Consider the following 26696-nt stretch of genomic DNA (forward strand, 5'->3'; position numbering starts at 1 on the left):
TATTCCCACTGAGGTCTTATCAGTTTTTATAAGGTTGAAGCATTACCACTCTGCTTTTGTGCTTTTCTGCAGAAGTTGCGCTCTTGTTTATTTCATTCAAATATTAGCTGATAGACAACCAGCAGAATAAAATATAACTTGAAGAGAAATTGGTGTTTACTATATTCCCATCATGTTGCTCATGCTGTTGTTCTTATTGGTAGAGGGTTCCGTACAGCTGTGGCTCACTGGGGAGAATTCTTGGTTCTAAATAAAGTAGTCGTGGGTTGAATTCACCACTCATCAATTGTGGCCATTGCTGGCAAAGTAACTATTTAAATCCCATCCTTTACTACAGTATTTGCATGTGTGATGGGAGCCCTTGTACTCCCACTGTGCTGCTGAGTAGAGACTTCCATGATGTTTGATCCACTTATAATGAAGCAATGATAATGTATTTCCTGGTCAGGATGATATGTATGCCCTGGAGGTGAACTTTTGAGCATTTTTATTTGAGTATGTCAGCTGCCTTTATTTTTTCCTGTATTGAAAATCATGGATATGGGCATTGAAGAAGCCATGAGTTACAGCAGGATGTGAAAGCACCGGAAAGGGTGTAGAGAAGTTTCACAATAATGATTATAATGGTGGCATGTTTCAGTTAAGAGGAGAGGTGGATAAGGGTAGGTTTGTTGTATTTGAAGTAGAGAAGGTTAAGGTTGAGGACCTGATAAAGGGTCATAGATGGATAGTAGAAAGCTTTATCCCATAGCAAAGCATCTAAAATTGGAGTGCATAGGTTTAGACTTGAAAGCTATCTGAGGAAAATCTTTTTCTCTTATGGATTCTTGGAATCTGTAATCTACTGCCAGAGTGAGTAGAAGCAGGTGCTCTCACAACATTTAAAATATATCCAAATGAGCATTTCTATTTACAAGGCAAGAAGTTCAAGTGTAGCTAAATGAGATGAGTATAGATAGTTACTTGATGGTCAGCACAGACATGATAGGTTGAAGGGCCTATTTCTGTGTTCTATGACTCTATGCATTTTATAGAAAGTGCATTCTACTTTTATGTTCTATTGGTTAGGGGAGTAAATGTTTATGGCAGGGATTCCCAAACTTGGAACAATACCATTAAGCGAAGGGCCTATGAATACCAGGTTGGGAACCCCTGGTTTAGGGATTTCATCAATTGTTCAGGATCATGATGAGCTTTTTGATTGCTGTTGAAGCTGCTATGGGCTAAGTGCTGAAAGGTGGGATTCATATGAAAAATATTCACTGGTTGGTATGAATGAGTTGAACAGAATGCTATATGATTCAAGGATTGAGCTAATATATTAGCATGGATAAAGGATTGAAAACATAGAGTGGGAATAAATAAGTGATTTTCAGATTGGCAGACAGTTACTAGTGAGATGTCTGGGCTAATTGTTAATTATAATCTAAATGAATTTCTGGACCTGAAGGGGCAAAGATTAATGGGAAAAGAGAAATTTGAAATTGGGACCAACCAAAGATAAGATTGGCATAAACTTATGAAATGGCAGAATAGGTGATCCTATTCCTTCAATGCTTAGGACAGCAAATAGTATATTTACTTCAAGGGTGCTGGAGTATTAATGAAAGCAAACATTTTTGAAATTTGCAAGGTTTTGCTGTGACCACACCAGGATACCTGTCTCCATTCTCTTGGGTAATTTTTCAGGGTCAAGAATAACTTAGTTCCAGCATCTGCAGGTTTTCTCTTGTTTATTTTCAGTTCAGTTTATTTTCAGTTTAGGATTTGCCACTAGTAGGGCATGATTGATGGATGGCTGAGAATGGTTCACTCCTTTTGATGTTATATTGGGCTTCCATTTGCTTCCAGCAAAGGGTGAATTTCCATAAGACCATAAGACATAGAAGCAGAATTAGGCCATCTAGCCCATTGGTTCTGCTCCACCATTCAATCATGGCTGATCCTTTTTCCTTCTCTTCCTCAACCCCAGCCTTTTCCCCATAATCTTTGATGTCATGTCCAGTCAAGAACCTATCAATTTCTGCCTTGAATACATTCAACTACCTGGCCTCCACAGGTGCATGTGGTAACAAATTCCACAAATTCACCATCCTTTGGCTAAAGAAATTTCTCCACATCTCTGTTTTGAAAGGGCACCCCTCTATCCTGAGGCTATGCCCTCTTGTCCTAGAATCTCCCATCATGGGAAACATCCTTCCCACATCTACTCTGTCTAGGATTTTCAACATTCAAAAGGTTTCAATGAGAAACCCCCTCATTCTTCTAAATTCCAGCAAGTACAGACCCAGAGCCATCAAACATTCCTCGTGTGATAACCCTTTAACCTTTCGGGTGTTCTGCACAAGGACTCTCAAGTCCCTTTGCATCTCAGATACTTGGATTTTCTCCCCATTTGGAAAGTAGTCCGCACATTTTTTTCTATGACCAAAGTGCATGGCCATGCTTTTTCCAACATTGTATTTCATTTGCCACTTTCTTGCCCATTCTCCTCGTCTGTCTAAGTCCTTCTGCATCCTACCTGTTTCCTCAACACTACCTGCCCCTCCACCAATCTTTGTAACATCTGCAAACTTGGCAACAAAGCCATCTATTCCATCATCTAAATCAGTTATAAACAGCAAAAAAATAAGTGGGCAGAACACCACTAGTCACTAGCAGCCAACCAGAAAAGGATCTTTTTATTCAAAATTACTGCCTCCTATCAATCAGTCAATGCTCTTACCATGTTAGTAACTTTCCTGTAATACCATGGGCTCTTAGCTTGGTGAACACCCTCATGTGTGGCACCTTGTCAAAGGCCTGAAAGTCCAAAAATACAACATCCACTTTATCTATCCTACTTGTAATCTCCTCAAAGATTTCCAACAGGTTCATCAGGCAGGATTTTCTCTGAAGGAAACCATGCTGACTTTGTACTATCTTGTCCTGTGTCACCAAGTACTCCATCACCTCATCCTTAACAATTGACTCTAATAATCTTCCCATCCACTGAGGTGGCTAACTGGTCTATAATTTCCTTTCTGCTGCCTTCCTCCTTTCTTAAAGAGTGGAGTGACATTTACAATTTTCCAGTCCTCTGGCACCATGCCAGAGTCCAATGATTTTTGAAAGATCGTTTCTAGTGCCACCACAATCTCTAATGCTACCTCATTCAGAACCCTAGGGTGAAGTTCATCTGGTCTGAGTGACTTATATACCTTTAGGTCTTTCAGGTTTTTGAACACCTTCTTTCTTATAATAGTAACTGCACCAACTTCCCTTCCTTCACACACTACAACATCAGGCATACTGGTAGTGTCTTCCACAGTGAAGACTGGTGCAAGATACTTATTTAGTTCATCAGCCATCTCCTTGTCCCCTGTTATTATTTCTCCTGCCTCATTTTCTAGCTGTCCCCCATCCACATTCAGTTCTCTTTTATTTTTAACATACTTGGAGAAACTTTTACTATCCACTGTGATATTATTTGCTAGCTTGCTTTCATATTTCATCTTTTCCCTTCTAATTATTTTTTTAGTTACTCTCTGTAGGTTTTTAAAAACTTCCTGGTCCTCTATCTTCCCACTAATTTTTGCTTTGTTTTATGCCCTTTCTTTTGCTTTCACAATAGCTTTGACTTCCTTTGTCAGCCATGGTTGTACTATTTTACCATTTGAGTATTTCATCATCTTTGGAATACACAAGTCCTGTACCTTTCCCCATTTTCCCCAGAAACTCATGCCATTGCTTCTCTGCTGACATCCCTGCCAGCAGCTCTATCCAATTTACTTTGGCCAACTCCTCTCTCATACCATTGTAATTTCTCTTACTCCACTGAAATACTGCTACGTTAGACTTTACTTTCTCACTATCAAATTTCAAGTTGAACTCAATCATACTGTGATCACTGGTTCCTGAGGGTTCTTTTACCTTAAGCTCCCGAATCGACTCCAGTTCATTACATAATGCCCAATCCAGTATAGCTGATCCTCTAGTAGGCTGAATGACAAACTTTTCTAAAAAGCTATTTCTTAGGCATTCAACAAGCTCACTCTCTTCAGATCCATTTCCAATCTGATTTTCCCAATTGATCTGCATGTCAAAATCTCTCATGACTACCATAACATTGCCCTTTTGACGTACCTTTTCTATTTCCTGTTGTAATTTGTGGTCCAGCTCCCAGCCACTGTTGGGAGGCCTGTATATAACTGCCATCAATGTCTTTTTACCCTTGCAGTTTCTTAACTCAACCCACAAGGATTCAACAAATTCCGATCCTATGTCACATCTTTCTACTGATTTCATGCCATTCTTTACCAGTAGAGCCACACCATCCCCTCTGCCTATCTTCTTATCCCTCCAATACAACGTGTAACCTTGGACATTCAGCTCCCAACTATAACCATCCTTCAGCCATGATTTAATGATGGCTACATCATACCTAACAATCTGTAATAGTGCAAGATCATCCATCTTATTTCTTATACTACGTGTATTTAGATACAACATCTTGAGTACTGTATTTGCTATCCTTTCTGATTCTGCATCGCTAATGTTTTGATACTCAGCCTGTTGGCTGCAACTAAGTCCCATCACCTGCCTGCCCTTCCTGACAGTCTGACTGCACACTATCTTTACTTTTTTACCATCCATCCTAACCTGAGTCCCATCACTCTGGTTCCCACTCCCCTGCCAAATTAGTTTAAACTCTTCCCAACAGCTCCAACAAATCTGCCCGTGAGAAAATTGGTCCCCCTTGGGTTCAGGTGCAACCCTTCACTTTTGAACAGGTGATACTTTCTCCAGAAGAAATCCCAATGATCCAAGAACCTGAAGCCCTTCCCCCCTGCACCAGCTTCTTAGCCATGCATTTATCTGCCATATCATCCTGTTTCTACCCTCACTGGCACATGGCAGAAACAGTAATCCAGAAATTACTATCCGGGAGGTCCTGCTTCTTAGTTTTCTACCTAGCTCTCTAAATTCCCTCTTCAGGACCTCTTTGCTTTTCCTTCCTATGTCATTGGTACCAATATGTACCAAGATGTCTGGCTGCTCTCCTTCCCTCTCAAAATGTTGTGGATGTGATCTGAGATGTTTTTGGTGCTGAGAAGCCGAGTGGCAGTGAATAATGCACACAAGACACACAGAGAGGTGAGAAACAAATGTGTTTGCTGTTCACTTTACCTGTAAGTCATCTACCCAGAATGCTCTCTCACATTACCTCTAGTATGTAACATACAGGGAAGCTTGGTAACAACCCATAAGGGTCAAAATATATATGAATACATAGCATATCCCTTCCCCCTTATTTTAAAAGGTTTCTCCCCTTTCCCATACAGAGACAAGCTGATGAACTATTAATGTTCAATGGAGTAATCATCAAATTCAAGAAACAACAAAAACATACTTTCTCTAAGCTAGGGAAAGAGGGTTGGCTGCCTATATTTCCAGACATAACCCTAGGGATTAGTCTGCCCCATATGTTGAGAGTTAGTCACTAAACTAGAGATTTAATCTGTCAGAGGCTGCCTATTCCTCTGAGGGAACTGACGACAAGTGGATGACACCCATGTCATCTTATCTCTTGGTTGTGTATGTATAGATCTTGGCTTGGTATGGCGTTGCCCATAGGGAGCACCTCAGAGAGCACAGGTGAAAGGGGAGCACCAGCTGTGTCATTTGATCTTAATGGAGGTTCTGCAGTCATTGTCTCAGAATCCTGTCCCATTTCTATGACTGGATCTGGGTTGGTCAGTTGTGTTGATTTCAGTAGCCTCAGAGGTGGCCAACAGCTGATCATTATGCCTTCTTCAGATGTTGTGGTTACTAGTTTCCACTGTGTATGACACAGGACCATTTTGTGTCACCACTGTTGCAGGTGTCCACTTTGCTCCAGAGATGTTGTTCCGTGCAAGTACTCTTTTTCCTACTGTGAAACTTCTGTACCATGCTTTGGCACATCTCTCTGCTTGGGGTTTCTGTTCATTTATCTCAAACTGTTTTGTGTTTGGGTGTCTAAGGAGAAAAAGCTGGGTGCAAAGGTGTCTTTTCAGTGCAGTGGCTGGAGCCATTTTGGTGGTGGTGTGAGGTGTGTTGCAGTATGTCAGCAAGAAAATGCTAAAACACCAGCTGAGAGATCCACATCCCATTGGCATATTGAGGATTTGTTTCATTGTCTGTACTAATCATTCAGCTTGGCCATTAGTGACTGGATAATATGGTCCTGACTTGATATGTTGAATATTATTTGCTTCCATAAACACCTTGAACTCTTTAGACAGGAGTTGTGAGCTGTGAGTTAAAGGTGGAACATAGTGCAGCTCTTTAGTGCATTTTTCAAATGCAGTGCTCTTCATGATGGCACAATCAGGCCATTTGCTATGTGCATCAACTATGACCAAGATCATGTAGCTTTCTAATAGTCCTGTAAAATCTATGTGAATCCTCTGCCTTGGTTCTTCAGGACATTCCCATGGACGCAAAGGAGCAAATTAAGGAACATTTCTCACTTGCTGACAACATGGGCCTGCTTGGGCTTTCTCTTCAATGGTCACATCCAGCTCTGGCCACCAGAAGCAGCTGTGTTTGATTTCTTTCATGCACTACACTATAGTGTCCTGCATGTCAGCAACTTGGTTTCTTAATGGTAGAATATTGACAATGTGGTATCCTAGTAAACATCCTGCTTGGACTGTGAGCCTGGTAAGGTTTCAGTTCTCTGCTTGGCTTTCCTTTCTATTCATGAGTTACCATGTGCACCACTTTAGATTGAACTGAGTCAGTACATGTGTATACAAACTTGCATTTCATTATCAGTGCTGTAGGTACTTCCTCAAAGTAGAAGATCTTTTTTGGGGATGGCTCTGGAGCTGTGACAGATAAAGGAAGTCTGGACAATCAATCAGCATTTGAAGTCTGGATGGTCCGATCACATGGCCCAAATATTCAATCAAAATTTGAAAAAATTCACACCCCTCCTTCTGGACACTTGGCCCATATTCTTTGAGTCTTTGCAGTGTAGCATCCAAGTTTTGCAGGTGCTCACGCTCATTTTCCCTAGTAATGAGCAAGTCATCCAAATAACATCGCACCCCTGTCAACCCACTCAGGATCTGGCCCATTGCTTGCTGAAAAGTGGGGAGCTGAGCTTATGCCAAATGGAAGCCTTCGGTACCTGAATATTCCTTTGTGAGTCACTGTGGTCAACATTTCCCGTGATTCTGGCTCCATGTGCATCTACTAGTACACTTGACACAGATCAATCTTGCTAAATGTCTGTCTTCCGGACAAGGGCATCAATGAGGAGGAGACATCAGAACCAGGTTAATCGTTACCTTGAAGTCTCCACAAAGCCTTGAAGACTTATCCCTTCTTAGGACTGGAAGCACTGGAGTTGCCCATTTACTTACACTGGTTGCTGTACTTTAATCTGGACCAATATTTCCAATTCATCCTCTACCTTGTTCTGAGGGTGTATAGAACAAGACTTGCCTGCAGGCATATGGGTGTTGTGTCAGGCTTACTAGTGTTATGAACCCCGTAACTGGGTTACTTACCAGCAAAGATAGAAACGTCCATTGGAGTCTGATGATACTATTTTTAACAGTATTTATTAGTAAAAATACACAAAAATAATATCAATGCAAATATACAGATAATATACGTCATCAATACTAAACCTAAAAGTGCGGGTATAATAATGATCAATAAGAAATAAGCTCTATCGTTGTCTAGGGGATAATGAATTGTCCGATGGAAATATAAAGTTCGCTGCAGTTCACACAGGCTGCCGTCGTTTGTTTGTCGCTGTGTTGCAATTGTTGGGGAGAGAGAGAGAGAAATAGGAGAATGGGAACAGTTACTGCTACGGGTTTTGCCAACGTTCCTTTATGATTTCGATCCGTTGGTGTCTTTTTGGAGTGGCCGTTCAAGTGTGACCTCTCCTTTAGCTAAACCGTTCTTCCGTGATGAGCCCGCCACCCAAGCAAGGGAGGACGCACACGAGCTCCCATCGGCTTTCGCTGTAAAACGCTGTCACTGGATTTCTAGTGTTTCTCCTGGTGCGTCTGAGGGGTGTTACCCCAGACCCTTCTTTTATCCTCACTCACAGGGTCTCAGATGTCAATCAGTTTGGGATGATGCAATCCCTCAACCAGACCACTCTGAGGGGTTTCAATGACCAGTACAGTACTCAATACACAATTCCTTCTCCAAGAGACAATAACGGTAATCAGTGGTTCCGTTCCGCTTTTGTTAAGAGACATTCCAAACCTTGTGTATTCTGCGGTGTCTATACGAGCAGCACTTACTGCGTGACATTGAGCTTACATTGCTGGCAATCAGCAGGAGCTCAAGAAAAGCAGCTACGTCAGTGCAAAGCTATCAAGGCTGCAAAACAACAATACAGGGACAAGATTGAGTCAAGATTCTCAATAAATAACACACGTAACTTGTGGTGGGGGTTGCATACCATCGCAGGCTTCAAAGCCAAATGTAGTGGCGCCACCATCATCGCAGCCTCTCTCCGAGATGAGCTCAATCATTTTTATGCTTGGTTTGGTATTGCTAACTCTGAGCCTCTGAGGAAAGTCACTGCTACAACCTGCACCCTGGTCATTTCTGAGACAGAGGTGCGCAGATGTTTCCAACAAGCGGACAGTCACAAGGCTGCAGGACCTGACAGCATCCCAGGGCGAGTACTCAGGATGTGCGCAGCACAACTGGCAGGTGTGTTTACTGACATTTTTAGTCCCTCCTTCTCCCAGTGTAGAGTGTCCTCCTGCTTCAAATTATTCACCATTGTCCCTGTACCAAAAAAGACCAAGGTAACATGCCTGAGCGACTGGTGTTCTGTCGCACTCACCTCAATAATGTGCAAATGCTTTGAGAGGCTGGTCAAGGATTACATCTGCAGCTTGCTACCACCCAAACCAGACCCACTACAATATGCCTACCGACACAACCAATAAACAGACGACACAATAGCCACTGCTCTCCGTATCATCCTTACAAATCTGGAGAAGAAGGATGCTTATGTGAGAATGCTGTTCTTGAACTATAGTTCAGCATTCAACATCACTGTTCCTTCCAGGCTCGACAGGATGCTCAGAGACCTTGGCCTTGACCCTGCCTTGTGCAGCTGGATCCTGGACTTCCTGTCAGATTGCCAGCAGCTGGTAAGAGTGGGCTCCCTCACCTCCACCCCTCTGACTCTCAACTCAGGTGTCCCTCAGGGCTGTATAGTAAGCCCCTCCTTTACTCCCTGTATACCCATGACTGTGTCACCACCCACAGCTCTAATCTGCTAATTAAATTTACCAACAACAACTACATTGATTGGGCTAATCTCAAACAATAATGAGGTGGCCTACAGGGAAGAAGTCATCTCTCTGACACAGTGGTGTTAAGAAAACAGCTACTCCCTCAATTTCACAGGAGGAATGGAGATGGGCTAACCCTATTGACATCAGTGGAGCTGGGGTTGAGAGGGTAAACAGCTTCAAGTTCCTGGGCATCCACATCACCAAGGACCTCACGCGATCTGTACACACCAGCTGTGTGGTGAAAAAGGCACAACAACGCCTCTTTCACTTCAGACAGTTGAGGAAGTGTGGTAAGGGCCCCCAAATCCTAGGAACTTTCTATAGGGGCACAATTGAGAGCATCCTGATTGGCTGCATCACTGCCTGGTATGGGAACTGAACCTCCCTCAATCGCAGGACTCTGCCAAGAGTGGTGCAGACAGCCAGCGCATCTGCAGATGTGAACTTCCCACTGTTCAGGACATTTACAAAGACAGGTATGAAAAAAGGGCCTGAAGGATCATCAGGGACCAGAGTCACCCCAACCACAATCTATTCCAGCTGCTACCATGTGGGAAACGGTACTGCAGCATAACTGCCAGGACCAATAGGCTCCGGGACAGCTTCTTCCACCAGGCTATTAGACTGATTAATTCATGCTGATTTGAGTGTATTTCTATGTTACACTGACTGTTCTATTTATTAAAAATTGTTATAAATTTCTAGGATTCCACATTACACATTTAGACGGAGATGTAACACAAAGATTTTTACTCCTCATGTATGTGAAGGATGTAAAAAATGAAGTCAATTCATTTCAATTCAAAACATGCAAAGCTTCTTCAACCACAGAGTGAGAGTCACTCAGTCCATCCTCAGTATGCTCCATCTTGTTCACATAGTTCTTTTTGTTTTTCTAAATATCATTTATCTTTATTACAACGTTATTGGTTGACAGCATATTATTACTTTTACAGGCACATTCAATATGTTCCTTTTTGCCACAGCTTTGGCAATCGCAATCCTTATACCAGCATTCTTTTGCTAAATGCCCAGTTTTGCCATAGTGCTTACATTGAATGGCAATAGGTGTCTTATTCTTAAGGTTGTAGAAACTTTATGAACTTGGGAAGATGTGCGTAATAGCTGTGTTTCTTTAGCTGCCATCTCCATAAATGTACTAATCTAAATTGTCGTCTGTAATGTTAGTCTGTCTTCTGTAAGCAAATGTTTCTGAATTGCTTCACTATACAGACCATATACAAGTCTATCACATAATGTGTCATTCAGTGACTGCCCAAAATCACTGTGTTCAAGTGCTTTAGCACTGCCACAAACTGTGAAATAGACTCTCCTTCCTCTCGATTCCTTTTGTGAAATCTAAACTTCTCAGCAATCATCAAAGGTTTAGGTGAATAGTGGTCCTTTAAGACTTTATCTATGTCCTCATAAGGCTTATTGCCTAGCAGGTTGTCCGTGACTGCATAATAAATAAAACATTTTTGCACCCATCACAGTCAGAAAAGTTGGAATGTGAATATCATCTGAAATTTGATTTGTCAGAACAAATATTCAAATCTTTCAGTATATGAACTCCATTGTTCTGTTGTTTCATCATACGACCCCATACTTCCAAACATTATTGCTATTTTCATACACAATCACATTCCAGAAAAGTTAACTCGTCTTATGTCTCTTTCCCCCTCACTTATTTGTTCACTTAACCATCCCATTCTCGTTCTCTCCCCTCAGATTCTTCACTTGCCGCACTTCCTGCGGCAGTCTTCTTTTCATTCACTCACATTACACATCAGTACACTGCTAGCGTTGCACACAGACTTGTTTTCTGTTGAAGGGACCAAAACATTATAAATCACTTGTAGACATGTCACCTCTTCGCCAGTTGTTATGTTTGTTGTACCGGGAAGCCAGGTGGCTGTGAATAACAGGCACGAGAGCCAATGAGGTGAGGAACAAACATGCTGCTGTTTATTTGAATGCCCTCTTACATTACGTTCAGTACATAACTCACAGGGAAGCTTGACAGCAACACATAAGGGTCAAAGTATGCATGAATATATAACAGAAGGAGTGTGGGAAGCTGAAAGGAGGAAAAGGGGGAAAAGTAGGTTGGCTCACAAATAGAGAAAGCTTGGAGACAGTGCGAAAGGGAGGATAGGCAGGTGATAGAGAAGGGTCGTGCTCAGACTGATTGTTTGAGATGTGTCTCTTTTAATGCGAGGAGTATTATGAATAAAGTGGATGAGCTTAGAGCGTGGATCAGTGCTTGGAGCTATGATGTTGTGGCCATTTCAAAGACTTGGATGGCTCAGGGGCAGGAATGGCTACTTCAAGTGCCAGGCTTTAGATGTTTCAGAAAGGATAGGGAGGGAGGCAAAAGAGGTGGGGGCGTGGCACTGCTGATCAGAGATAGTGTCATGGCTGAGGAAAAGGAGGAAGTCATGGAGGGGTTGTCTACAGAGTCTCTGTGGGTGGGAGTTAGGAAAAGGAAGGGGTCAATAACTCTACTGGGTGTTTTTTTATAGACCACTCAATAGTAACAGGGACATTGAGGAGCAGATAGAGAGACAGATTCTGGAAAGGTGAAATAATAACAGGATTGTTGTGATGGGAAATTTTAATTTCCCAAATATTGATTGGTATCTCCACAGAGTGAGGGTTTTAGATGGGGTAGAGTTTGTTAGGTGTGTTCAGGAAGGTTTCTTGACACAATATGTAGATAGGCCTACAAGAGGAGAGGCTGTAATTGATCTGGTATTGAGAAATGAACCTGGTCAGGTGTCAGGTCTCTCAGTGGGAGAGCATTTTGAAGCTAGTGATGACAATTCCAACTCCTTTACCATAGAATTGGAGAGGGATAGGAACAGACAAGTTAGGGAAATGTTTAATTGGAGTAAGAGGAAATATGAGGCTATCAGGCAGGAACTTGGAAGCATAAATTAGAAACATACGGAAGAAATGTGGCAAATATTCAGGGGATACTTGCGTGGGGTTCTGTGTAGGTATGTTCAAATGAGACAGGGCCAGGATGGTAGGGTACAAGATCTGTGGTGTACAAAGGCTGTTGTAAATCCAGTCAAGGAGAAAACAAGAGTTTACAAAAGGTTCAAAAAACTAGGTAATGATATGAATCTAGAAGATTATAAGGCTAGCAGGAAGGAGTTTAAGAATGTAGGAGAGCCAGAAGGGGCCATGAGAAGGTGTTGGCGGACAAGATTAAGGAAAACCCCAAGGCACTCTACAAGTATGTGAAGAGCAAGAGGATAAGACGGGAGAGGATAAGACTAATCAAGTGTGTATGGAACTGGAGGAAATAGCGGAGGCACTTAATGAATACTTTGCTTCAGTATTCATTATGGAAAAGGATCTTGGCGATTGTAGGGATGACTGGCAGTGGACTGAAAAGCTTGAACATGTAGATATTAAGGAAGAGGATGTGCTGGAGCTTTTGGAAAGCATCAAGTTGGATAAGTCACTGGGACCGGAGGGGATGTATCCCAGGTTACTGTGGGAAGCAAGGGAGGAGATTACTGAGCTTCTGGCAATGAATTTTGCATCATCAATGAGGAGGGAGAGGTTCCAGAGGATTGGAAGGTTGCGGATGTTGTTCCCTTATTCAAGAACGGGAGTAGGGATAGCCCAGGAAATTATAGGCCAGTGAGTCTTACTTCAGTAATTGGTAAGTTGATGGAGAAGATCCTGAGAAGCAGGATTTATGAACATTTGGAGAAGCATAATATGGTTAGGAATAGTCAGCATGGCTTTGTGAAAGGCAGGTCGTGCCTTACAAGCAACTGAAATTTTTGAGGATGTGACTAAACACATTGATGAAGGTAGAGCTGTAGATGTAGTGTATATGGATTTCAGCAAGGTATTTGATAAGATACCTCATGCAGGGTTTATTGAGAAAGTAGGGAGGCATGGGATCCCAAGGGACATTGCTTTGTAGATCCAGAACTGGCTTGCCTACAGAAGGCAATGAGTTGTTGTAGACAGGTCATATTCTGCATGGAGGCCAGTGACCAATGGTATGCCTCAGGGATCTGTTCTGGGACCCCTACTCTTTGTGATTTTTATAAATGGCCTGGATGACGAAGTGGAGGGATGGGTTAGTAAATTTGGTGATGACACAAAGGTTGGGGGTATTGTGGATAGTGTGGAGGGCTGTCAGAGGTTACAATGGGACATTGATAGGTTGCAAAACTGGGCTGAGAAATGGCAGATGGAGTTCAACCCCGATAAGTGTGAGGTTGTTCATTTTGGTAGGTCAAATATGATGGCAGAACATAGCATTAATGGCAAGATTCTTGGCAGTGTGAAGGATCAGAGGGATCTTGGTGTCCAAGTCCATAGCATATTCAAAGCTGCTATGCAGGTTGACTCTGTGGTTAAGAAGGCCTTCATTAACCATGAGACTCAGTTCAAGAGCTGAGAGGTAATGTTGCAGCTATATAGGACCCTAGTCAGACCCCACTTGGAGTACTGTGCTCAATTCTGGTCACCTCACTCACAGGAAGGGTGTAGAGGAGATTTACAAGGATGTTGCCTGGATTGGGGAGCATGCCTTATGAGAACAGGTTGAGTGAACTCGGCCTTTTCTCCTTGGAGTGATGGAGGATGAGAGGTGACCTCATAGAGGTGTACTAGTTAATGAAAGGCATTGATCATGTTAATAGTCAGAGGCTTTTCTCCAGGACTGAAATGGCTAGCATGAGAGGGCATAGTTCTAATGTGCTTAGAAGTAGGTACAGAGGAGATGTCAGGGGTAAGTTTTTTACGCAGAGAGTAGTAAGTGCATGGAATGGGCTGCCAGCAGTGCTGGTGGAGGTGGAAATGATAGGGTCTTTTAAGAGACTCCTGAATGGCTACGTGGAGCTTAGAAAAATAGAGGGCTATGGGTAAAGCCTGGGTAGTTCTAAGGTAGGGGCATGTTCGGCACAACTTTGTGGGCCGAAGGGCCTGTATTGTGCTGTAGGTTGTCTATGTTTCTATGGAAGGTCTGAAGGTAGACAAGTCACCTGATCTAGATGGATTACCCCAGGGTTCTGAAAGATATAGCTGGTGGATAGCTGGTGATTGTGGAGATATTAGCAGTGATCTTTCAAAAATCAATAGATTCTGGAATGGTTCTAGATGACTGTAAAATCACAAATATAACGCTCCAATCTTTTAGAAAGGAGGGAGGCAAAAGAGGGGAAATTATAGGCCAGTCATTGGTAAAACAGTATTATGAAGGATGAGAGTATATTTAATATGGAAAAGGATAGGTCTGGTCTGCGGATTGAGATTCTAGATTGGAGAAAGGCCAATTGATTAATCTGACAAGTGTAGATTGGGATATGCTGTTTTCTGGCAAGGGTATACTTGGAAAGTGGGAGGCCTTCAAAAACAAAATTTTGAGAGTACAAAGCTTGTATGTGCCTATCATAATGAAAGGTAAAGAAAACAAGTGCAGGGAACAACAACACACACAAAGTGTAGGGAACCTTGGTTTTCAAGAGTTATTGAGGTCCTGGTTAAGAGAAAAAAGGAGGTGCTTATAGGCAAGTAGGAACAAATGAGGTGGTTATAGAGTACAAAGAATGCAAGAGAGCAATTAAGAAGAAATCAGGAAGACTAGAGGTTGAACGTAGAAGATTGAGAAGAAATTTGATAGAGGTATACAAAAGTATGAGGGACTATAAGGTAAATGCACTCAGACTTTTTCCACTGAGGTTGGGTGGGTGTGGGACTACAACCAGAGGTCAAGGTTTAAGGGTGAAAGGAGAAATGTTTAAGGGGAACATGAGGTGAAACTTCTTCACTCAGAGGGTTGTGAGAAGGTGGAATGAGCTGCCAGCACAAATAGTCCATGTGAGCTCAATTCAACATTTAAGAGAAGTTTGGATTGGTATATAGATAGTAGGGATATGGAGGGCTATGGTCTGGGTGAAGGGCTTTGGGAGTAGGCAGCTTAACTGATTTCAGCATGAACTAGATGGGTTGAATGGCCTGTTTCTGTGCTGTACTTCTCTATGACTCTATATTTCTATAAAAGAAGGCATGAGATGCTTGAGCAGTCAAGGTGAAGGAGAAGGGATTCTAGATATGTTAAAGGGATTGCAAGGGGCAAAACAGGTCCTCTGGAAGACCAGAATGGTAATCCATGTCTGGAGCCAAACCAGATGGTGGACATCTTAAATGAATTCCTTGCATCTGTATTTACTCAGGACAGAGATACAGAGTTTATAGAAGTGATGCAAAGCGGCATCAACTTCATGGACCCTGTACAGATTACAGAGGAGGTGTTTAATACCCTGAGGCAAATTGGGGGGACAAATCCCCAGGACCTGACAAGGTGTTCCCTTGGACACTACAGGAGACAAGTGCAGAAATTGTCGGGGTCTAGCAAAGCTATTCAAAACATCCTTAGCAACAGGAGAGGTACCAGAGAATTGGAGGATAGTTAATGTTGTTCTGTTGTTTGAAAAGGCCCTAAATATAAAGCTGGAAGCTATAGGCTGGTGAGTCTGACGTCAGATGTGGGAAAGTTAGTGGAAGGTATTTCAAGGGTCCAGATATATAAGTTTTTGAATAGATCATAGAAACATAGAAAACCTACAGCACAATGCAGGCCCTTCAGCCCACAACGCTGTGCTGAATGTGTACTTAGTTTAGAAATTACCTAGGGTTACCCATAGCCCTCTATTTTTCTAAGCTCCATCTACCTATCCAAGAGTCTCTGAAAAGACCCTATTGTATCTACCTCCACCACTGTCGCCAGCAGCCCATTCCACACACCCACCACTCTCTGCGAAAAAAAAACTTACTCCTGACATCTCCTCTGTACTTACTTCCAAGTACCTTCAAACTGTGCCCCCTCATGACAGCCAGCCATTTCAGCCCTGGGAAAAAGCCTTTGACTAACCACAAAATCAATGCCTCTAATCATCTTATGCACCTCTGTCAGGTCACCTCTCATCCTCTATCACTCCAAGGGAAAAAGGCCGAGTTCACTCAACCTATTCTCATAAGACATGCTCCCCAATCCAGGCAACATCCTTGAAAATCTCCTCTGCACCCTTTCTTTGGTTTCCACATCCTTCCTATAGTGAAGTGACCAGAACTGACCGCAGTACTCCAAGTGGGGTCTGACCAGGGTCCTATATAGCTGTAACATTACCTGTCAGCTCTTGAACTCAATCCCACGCCCTCTTAACCACACAGTCAACCTGCGCAGCAGCTTTGAGTGTCCAATGGATTCGGACCCCAAGATCCCTCTGATCCTCCACACTGCCAAGAGTCTTACTATTAATGCTATATTCTGCCACCATATTTGACCTACCAAAATGAATCACCTCACACTGTAGACGTGGACTGATTAATGATAGTCAACATGGTTTCATACCTGGTAGGTCATGCCTAACCAATGTTAAATAGCTTTTTGAGTAAGTTACCAGGAAAGTGGATGAAGGCAATTTAGTGGATGTTGTCTACATAGATTAGTAAGGCATTTGACAAGGTCCTACATGGGAGGCTGGTCAAGAAGGTTCAGTTGCTTAGCATTCAGGATGAGGCAATAAATTGTATTTGACAATGGCTTTGTGAGAGAAGCCAGAAAGTGGTAGTAGAGGGTTATCTCTCTGACTGAAGGCCTTTGACTAATGGTGTGCCACAGGGATCAGTGCTGGATCCTTTTGTTGTTTGTCATCTATATCAATGATCTGGATGATAATATGGTTAACTGGATCAACAAATTTGTGGATGACACCAAGGTTGGGGTTTCAGCTGGGGAAATGGGCAGATGGAATTTAATGCGGACATGTGCGAGGTGTTGCACTTCAGTAGGACCAATCAGGGTAGGTCTTACACGGCGAGCGGTCGGGCACTGAGGAGTATGGTAGAACAAAGGGATCTAGATATACAGTCCAGAATTCATTGAAAGTGGTGTCACATGCAGATAGAGTTGAAAAGAAAGCTTTTTGCACATTAGTTTTCATAAATCAATGTATTGAGTACAGAAGAAGTGGTTTTGCCAGGTCTGGAGGACCTGAGTTATAAGGAAAGATTGAATAGGTTAGGACTGTATTTCTCAGAATGTAGAAGATTGAGTGGAGATTTGATAAAGGCATACAAAATTATGGGGGGCATAAAAAGGGTAAATGCAAGCAGGCTTTTTCCACTGAGGTTATGGGTGAAAGGTGAGAAGTTTAAGGAGACCATGAGGGGAAACTTTTTCACTCAGAGGGTCATGAGAGTGTGGAATGAGCTGCTAGCACAAGTGGTGCATGCTCAATTTCAACATTTAAGAGAAGTTTCAATCGGTACATGAATAGTAGGGGTATGGAGGGCTATGGTCCCGGAGCAGGTTGATGGGAATAGGCAGTTGAAATAGTTTTGGCATGGACTAGATGGGTCAAATGGCCTGTTTCTGTGCTATACTTTTCTACAACTCTATAACATGGAGGTTAATAGTTCTCAATTTGTTAGGCCATCAAAGGTTATGGAAAAGGCAGGAGAATGGGGCTGAGACGGAATAATAAATCAGCCATGGCTGAATGGCAGAGCAGACTCAGTGAGCAAAATGGACTGATCCTGCCCCTATTTCTTCTATGTTATGGTCTAAATGTTGGTGCGATATCAAACCTGCTTTGATGCTAAACTGCACTGAGATTGCATGCCATTGAGGATACCAAAATTGGAAAAGTCCCAAATTTGAGAAGGATTCTCCACATTCACCAAGCCAATTTTTTTTATGAGATCAAAAACGAGATATAAATTAGTTAATGCAATTTCCTACATTTTCTTTGAAATTTCCCCATGGGTAAGGTCATGGTCATCGGACCATTAGACAGACAGGAGGAATAATTCTTTGGTCACTGGGAGGAGACAGCTGAGAAGGACCTGTTTTGAAATTAAGTCAATGGGCTTTTCTTGAAGATGCTCTTGCCCTCAGCACCCTATGGCAAATCTTCCTCACAGCTAAGGGAGATGAGATTGTGGATTTGTAACTGCAGTCCTTCCCACCAAGTTTTAGAATTTACGTGGAAATATTGTCTGTAGTCAAGGTATTATTTTTCTCCCAAATGGGACACGGCCTTCAGGGTTGCCAGTGGGATCAGCCTGGAGGTTCAAGGAGTGTGCGGTTGGGATGCTCCAGGTTACTAGGGAGACCAAGCTCGGCGATCGAGGAGCGGCTCTCGGCTGCCCCCTGGAGCCCCGTCCGTGTCGGTGAGGCCTCTGCCGTCCCGGCAAATCTCGCGGTACTTGCAATGACAGGGACGTCGCCATCTGGCTGGGCCGCACGGTAAGGTCCTTGGCTGCGCTTAGTCAGCTGCCTTCCCCTCATGGATGAAACCGACACCAGCGACGCAACCAAAAACAGACCTCCAGTAGAAATGATACGTTTATTTCTTGGCAGTGTTAGCAGAAGGTGCTGGGTTCAAAGTAAAGTTGAGAGAGCCCGGGATAAAGAGAGCGGGGGAGGAGGGAGAAAGTGAGGCTCGGGATAGGGATAGATAGAGAGAGAGGGAGAGAGGGAAAAAGACGCAGGATAGTTTGCCATTTTTCTGGTTTCTGTCGAGTGACATCCGCATTTCTCTGCGCACCGGTATTCATTCGGTTTACACTATAAGTTATGCTGCTATCTGTTTTTCCTACCAAAGCGCATAATCGCAAATTTTGTCACATTATGTTTCACCTTGCCCAAACTATCTTTTTGCAGACTTATTCTCCTCACAAGTTCCTTTCCCAGCTGAGTTGTGTATCATTCCCAGACGAGATCTGGGACAGCAGGAAGACTATGAGAGGGGCTTGGAATAGATAGATTGAAGGAAAGACTACAGCTGGGAATTATAGAGAGAGGGCAAACTGAGGGAGACCCAAGACTGAGAAAGACCTTGAAAAGAGAACCAAATAGAGGAAGAGAGAGCGATTGAGAAACCATCTCCAATGCGGTACAAAGAGATGACTAAACTGATGGTGTTGCTTTATTTCTGATGAATGCTTGGGACGAATAATATTCCATCCAACCCTACTACATTTGTTCCCCACACTAATTTGGTTGCCGCACTTAACACAATGTTATACAGGGTTAACACGAGGAAATCTGCAGATGCTGGAATTTCAAACAACACACACAAAATGCTGGTGGAACACAGCAGGCCAGGCAGCATCTATATGGCGACATTTCGGGCCAAGACCCTTTGTCAGGACTAACTGAAAGGAGAGATACTAAGAGATTTGGAAGTAGTGGGGGGAGGGGGAAACGTTGTTATACAGGGTTCACTATACTGGACTCTTTCACCCAGTAGCCCTCCATGAGTGGCAACTGAGCTTCAAGATAGTGATTCCTTAGGACTTGACCCCAGAATTAGCTTGACAGCCTGTGACAGTATTTGAAATCTGACATTCAGAGATATTTAAGAACAGTGGATTTTAAATTAATAGTAAATATACTTTAAAACTCTTTAAACTACCATCAATAAAAAATATAAAGTTAGATGGACAAAAAACTTGAACCTGATTTTTTTTTACTGAAGCTTGGCATTTGAACATATCCACTTGGGTTAGGAGATAGTGCCAACAGTGCCCTTGAACTCAGTGAGGATTCCAGCAGGAGGGAACTGCATTAGCATCTGACATGCAATCCTTCATCCTCTAACTTTATATGGCAGTTGGCAGGCTAACTTAAAGGTGCGTTATCACCACCAATTGAATTGGAGTGTGATATAGAGAATTGGCCTTCTTCCTTCCCCCTCCCCCTTTTCCTTCCTCTCCCCCTCCTCCTTCCCCTCCTCCTTCCCTCCCCCTTCCCTCCCCTCCCTCCCCTCACACTCCCACTCTCCCTCAGTCTCCACAACGCTTTCATACTCTCACTCTCTCTCTTTGCATATGTGCTCTAGTTTTAGACACCCCTACCAGGGAAAACAGATCTGGCCTATCTCTTGGTAACCCAAGCCCCAAATCTTGTACCTTGACCATATCTTGGTTCCTGTTCAGTTTGTTTTTTTCTCAGTGGCACCCTGCAGTGTTTGCATCTCGCACTCTGCTCAACAGCTGGTAGCTGCAATTCCTCCAGGTGCTCCACTTACCCTAGATGTGATTGTCCCCAAGATTGATGCTGTCCATAAATTGCTGTTCCTTGCAGGTAGCAAGTCACCTATAGTTCTAATGATTGCAGTTGTTCTAGTCAACTCTTGTTTAATATAAATCACTGAAAGAACTGGTGTGCTGAAGAGTGAAAGACTATTTAGTAAGCTAAAAATAACACAGAAGTCTCATGCACATTGTCTGACGTGGAAAGGTCCTACTGTAAAAACAATGATAGTGATCTTGTATTTATATTACTATTCACATCAATATTTTTGTGATAATTGTAAGCTAACACCATTGTATAATTTACAGATTACTTAGAAAGGTATGCTAATTACTTGAGTGATGAAGTGGTTTGCTTTATTTTCCAGGGGTGCCATGTGTATTTGACTAATTATCACTAAGATGACTGAAACAGAGGCTGATGTCCCTCCCCCTTCTCTTGTCATCCAGTCTAAGACTCATAAAGACACTATTTTGACTAATTTTGAAGAACAAAGAAAAAGAGATTTTTTATGTGACATTACTCTGATTGCTGAGGATGTTCACTTCAAAGCCCACAAAGCGCTGCTTGCTGCCAGCAGTGAATATTTCTCCCTGATGTTTGCTGATGAGAGCCAGCAAGGCCAGGCTATCTATATGCTTGATGGAATGGCTGCAGACACCTTCAGCGCCGTGCTGGAATTCATATACACCGGTCGTCTGAATGTCACAGAAAGGTCCATTCAGCGTGTTGTGACTACAGCTGAGGTTCTGAAAGTGAATGATTTGATCAAGGCATACTCAGACTATCAAGATGACCATTTACATGTTAAGGTATCCCTAGCTTCCAGTGGAATCAAGGTGGTCGTTGTGGAACCCAGTGTTGAGGATAATCAGCCTTCAAAGCCAAAACGCAAGAGGGGAAGGCCCCGAAAATGTGAGCAAGTGCAAGTCGAAAGCAATGACGTTGACAGTGAGCCTCTGAATGGCCCAAAGGAACATCAGAACAAACTTGGACAGTCCACAGAAGAAATTAATTGTAAAATAAACTGTAAGGACAACAGTGCAGGGAAACAAAGCAGTAAGCCGTCAGAATCGGCAGCCTGTCTCGATATTGGGACAGGCGCGGAGTCTCCCTTACAAGACGGTTATGAACATAGAATAGCAACATTGGTCGGTCACAGCCGCTATAGCAACCGTAGAATTCAAAGGCCCATTAAGTTAATGGGCTACAAACTTGGAATGGTGGAAGAAGAAGAGGAGAAAGTAAGGAAGCGAGGACGAAAGAGGAAGTATCCAGATATAGAAGCTAGATGTAAAGACTGTGATAAAGTATTTAAGAATCACCACTTCTTGACTATACATCGAAGAACGCACACAGGTGGGAAAAAAATAATCATTTTTGTGTTTGGAAGAATTCTTTAACAGTAGTCTGGAGCACTTGCCCTATTCTTAGCATATGTGCTAAGCATATGGATTTAACCTATTGGAGCCCATGGTATTACAAGAAAGGCACTAGCATGGACAGAAGATTGGATGACTGGCAGGTGACAAAGAGAGGGAATAAAGGGGGCCTTTTCTAGTTGGCTGCTGGTGACTAGTGATGTTCAGCATGATTTGGTGTTGAGACCATTTCTTTTCATGTTATGTATCAATGATTTGGATGATGGAATTGATAGTTTTTGGCCAAGTTTGTGGACAATACAAAGATAGGTGGAAGCGCAGGTAGTGTTAAGGAAACAGGGAGTCTGCAGAAGGACTTAGACAAATTAGGAGAATGGTTATGGAAGTGGCAGATGGAATACAGTGTCAGGAAATATAGGGTAATGCACTTTTTCAGAAATTAAAGGTGCAGAAAAACTTCAAAGTCCTAGTGCAGGCCTTGAAGATTAACTAAGTAAAGATTAAAAGAGTAAAGTCGACGTTTCAGGCCAAGACCCTCCTGCTGAAGAGTCTCGGCCTGAAATGTTGACTGTACTTTTTTCCATAAATGCTGCCTGACCTCCTGAGTTCCTCCAGCATTTTGTGTGTGTTGCTTGGATTTCCAGCATCTGCAGGTTTTCTCTAGTTTGTGCTTAAAGATTAACTTGCAGGTTGAGTTGGTGGTGAGGAAGACAAATGAAATGTTAGCTTCATTTCTAGAGGACTAGAATATAAGAGCAAGAATATAATGCTGAGGCTTTATAAGGCATTGGTCAAACTGCACTTGGAGTATTGTGGGCAGTTTTAAGCCCCTTATCCAAGAAGGGATGTGCAGGCATTGGAGAGGGTCCAGAGGAGGTTCACGATGATGCCGGGAATGAGGAGCAGTCTGGGCCTGTATTTGCTGGTGTTTAGAAGATGAGGGTGGATCTCATTGAAGCCTATTGAATATTGAAAGGCTAGATAGAGTGGACGTAGTGAAGATGTTTGCAGTAGTGAGGGAGTCTAGGACTAGAGGGCCCAGCCTCAGAATGCAAGGATGTCTCATTAGAATGGAGATGAGGAGGAATTTCTTTAGCCAGAAAGTGGTGGATCTGTGGAATTCATTACCGCAGATGGCTGTGGAGGCAAAATCATTGGGTATTAAAGTGGAGGCTGATAGGTTCTTGATTAGTAAGGGCATCAAACATTACGGGGAGAAGACAGGAGAATGAGGTTGAGATGGATAATAAATCAGCTATGATGGAATGGTGGAGCAGACTCAATGGACCATATTAGGCAAGGGGACAAGAAGTTGACACGGTAAGTTAACAATTTAGAATCTTCTCCTTACAAATCTGCAGGGGAATATGAACTAATAAATATTGTATGTTTTGTTCAATGCGCTATTATGTACTGCAGTTTGAATACACACTCAGTGCCCATTTTATTAGGTACATCTGTACACCACCTCATTAATACAATATCTAATCAGCCAATCATGTGGCAGCAACTCAGTGCATTAGAGGTACAGTTGCTGTTCTGACCAAACATCAGACTGGGGAAGAAATGTGATCAAAGTGACTTTGACTGGAATGATTGTTGGTACCAGAAGGAGTGGTTTGCATGTCTCAGAAACTGCTGATATGGAACTTTCATGCACAACAGTCTCTAGAGTCTACAGAGAATGGTGTGAGAAACCCAAAAAAAATCCAGTGAGCAGCAGTTCTGTGGACGAAAATGCCTTGTTAATAAGAGAGATAGGAGATAAATGGCCAGACTGACAGGAATGTGACAGTAACTCAAATAACTTTGCGTTACAACAGTGATGTGCAGAAGAGGATCTCTGAATGCACATCATGCTGAACCTTGAAGTAGATGGGCTACAGCTGCAGAAGAGCACAAACATACACTCAGTGTATATTAAATCTGTCCTTTTTAATTAAACAATTTATCTAGCATATTTGACTCCAAAATACTATCTCTGATGTGATTACCTCTGAGGTCAATACCACTTTTTTATTTGTCCTCCATGCTTGAAGAATTATACTTTGAGACTCACCATCCAGGCCAGTAGACTTCACATTCTGTTTCACATTTCAGACTTGTGAAACCCCAGCTGCTTCTTCCACAGCACGTCTAATCCTTACTCTTTACTACCGTACATTATGGGTGTACAGTGTATTCTCAATCTGCTTCATTGTCTTTTACAAAGTTCAGATACTGATGCAATTGAGACACGAGGAACTTAATCACACATTCTGGTCCTCACAATATTGATAACATTTCCGTTGAGCTATTAGTGTTACTGGAGTACCGACCGTCTCAGCTTTTGTTACAAATACGATGTGATTCTCCTTGAACATACGTGACATTTACAGAAACGCAATTGATTACAGAGCAATCTTCACTGTTCTTCTGGTTCACTTGCACTTGGAGCAAGTATCCTCAGGAAGTTATTTGAATTCTCAGTAGTCTTCACAAGATAATTCTTAGGACCATCTCAGTATGCAAGCACCATCATACATATCTTTCCTCCTTGCTGATTTAATCATGAACTGCCTTTCCTCCAGTTTTCCTTCTAACCTGGGCTGAATAAGCCTCAAATGTGTCCCATTATCAATATTTTTTCAGTTTTGTGCCTTGTTATGGAGTGCAAGCTTTGCTTATAGTGCAGAAGAAATGTTGAAAGTCATACTTCATTGTCATGTCAATTCCATAACTTTTTTTTAAAATGCCCTTTTAATAAAGTACAAATTAAGCTGTTTTCTTTGGAACTGCATGGTGAGTAAAAGAGATTTGGTGTTTTCTTCAGGTGCTCTTAATTAGCTCAAGCAGAAATGAATCAATCTGTGGACCAGTATCTGGTATGATTTCTTGCAGAAGATTTTAATTCTTCTATTGTCCAATCTGTTCTAATGCTTTATTTCTAACTAGCTGTAAATTAGAAGCTATTCTCTTTCTCATTATAATTTATATTAACTTGCTGAAATGATCCTGTACACCATTAATATACATAGAGTCATGCTTTAAGCGGTTGTGTTCTGTAGTCCTTGCAAGTGATGCATCTGCAGCTCGATCGCTATCTATACCAGGCAAATTCACTTTCCACTGCTTTCATATTCTCTATAGCCATGTGTTTAGCAAGGAGATCTTCTTTAATAATTTTATTTTGTGTTTCTTCTGGACTCACTACCATGACCTCAAAGTCTGCATTCTTGTTTGGTAGACAATTTGTTGTACCTTCAATAAAACCACTTAATGAGTTCATTCAGATACATGTCCATCTACTGAACATAATAATAATTCATAATTGCCTCAGTCTCTTGTAACCCCCACACTTCCACTTCAGAGACGGGGAAATTGTTTATTTTGAAATTTTAAAAAAAGATAATGGAAATCTAAATTAAACACTGGGAATGTTGGAGAGGCTCAGCAGGTCAGGCAGCACCTTTTTCTCTTTCCAGGGAAGCTGCCTGACCTGTTGAGTTTTCCAGCATTTTCCTGATTTTAATTTATTATCTTCCCCTCTGTGGACCATAACTTATGTATATTGTGATCTCTGCATATTCTAATCTCCACGAGGTATCTGTTGTGATGACTGGTTTGGAACATTTGTACTCTAGTTGCATTCAGACAATTCTGCATTCTCAATGGCAATATTTAACGTCAGTTACAGAAAGGCCAATGAAGGGTAAACATCATTAGTTATCAGCTAGTTTGAAGTCTTTCCAGCAGGAGCTCCATATATAATTGCCAGTTCCACTTTTAATTCAGTGCGTGTATATGATGTCTAAGCAATTGATGTCCTAAGACTACTGTCCATGACTTGGTTTATCATTTCCCCAACTTAACAGTTAAAGGCATGGTAACTGCAGACTCTGCAGAGAGCGGTGCGGACAGCTCAACACATCTGTAGATGTGAGCTTCCCACCAATCAGGACATTTACAAAGACAGCTGTGTAAAAAGGGCCCGAACGATCATTGGAGACCCAAGTTACCCCAATCACAAACTGTTCCAGCTGCTACGACCCGGGAAATGGTACCACAGCATAAAAGCCCAAACCAACACGTTTCTTCCACCAGGCCATCAGACTGCTTAATTCATGCGGATGCGACTATATTTCTATGTTATATTGACTATCCCGTAGTACATAATATTTGTTATAAATTGCACTTTGCACGTTTAGGCGGAGACTAAATGTAACGATTTTTATTCGCGTATATGAAGGAGTTAAGTAATAAAATTAATTCAATTCAATTCAAATCTTAGATACTAGAAGGTGGAATTGTGCTGGAAATTATTAGAGTTAAGGGTTTCCTTATAGCACTCTTTCCCTCCCCTTGGTAGTTTGAATTTAGAATTGGTTTGCCTATAGAAGGCGGAGGTGGCTGCATTTGTTTCTGGCTGCAAGTCCAGCCCAAGTGGTGTTCTGCGTAGATCAGTGCTGTGAACTTTGTTATTTGTGCTATATATAAATAACTTGATGGATGAAAATGTGAATAGTTGAGTTAGTAAGATTTTATACAACACAAAGAGTGGTGGATGGTGAAGAAGGTTGTCAATACAACCGGAAGTGGAAAATTACAGGTATGGGCAGAAAAATGGCAAAGTTGTTTAATCCAGACAAGTGTGAGATGTCGCAAAGAGAAAAACCCTGATGAAGGGTCTCGGCCTGAAACATCAACTGTTTACTCTTTTCCATAGATGCTACCTGGCCTGCTAAGTTCCTCCAGCATTTCGTGTAGTGAGGTGTTGCACTTTTGGAGATCAAACGCAGGACGAAAGTATTCAGCTAATGGCAAGATCTTTAACAGCATTGATGTACAGAGGGATCTTGGATCCCAGATCCATAGCTACCTGAAAATGGCCGCTCAAGTAGACAGTGTGGTAAAGAAGGTGTATGGCATGCTGGCCTTCATTAGTTGGGG

The 26696-nt window shown here is 42.3% G+C and overlaps 1 protein-coding gene across 3 annotated transcripts in view; it reads left to right on the forward strand.

Annotated features, from left to right (window-relative positions):
• Positions 1-18543: 18543 nt before the first annotated feature.
• The window catches only part of zbtb24 (zinc finger and BTB domain containing 24), a 38713-nt gene continuing 30560 nt past the window's right edge, over positions 18544-26696 (forward strand). Inside the window, exons 1-2 of one of the 3 annotated variants that reach the window (XM_059982966.1) lie at positions 18544-18594; positions 20753-21744. In XM_059982966.1, coding sequence (XP_059838949.1) covers positions 20787-21744 — 958 coding nt within the window. In that variant the 5' untranslated portion in view covers positions 18544-18594; positions 20753-20786. Of the gene's footprint in view, positions 18595-18670; positions 19244-20752; positions 21745-26696 lie in introns of those variants that run through there. The other 2 variants (XM_059982968.1, XM_059982965.1) reach the window with 2 other exon arrangements.

Source organism: Hypanus sabinus, chromosome 10 (genome assembly GCF_030144855.1).
Source record: "Hypanus sabinus isolate sHypSab1 chromosome 10, sHypSab1.hap1, whole genome shotgun sequence".
In the NCBI taxonomy this organism is placed as follows: Eukaryota; Metazoa; Chordata; class Chondrichthyes; order Myliobatiformes; family Dasyatidae; genus Hypanus; species Hypanus sabinus.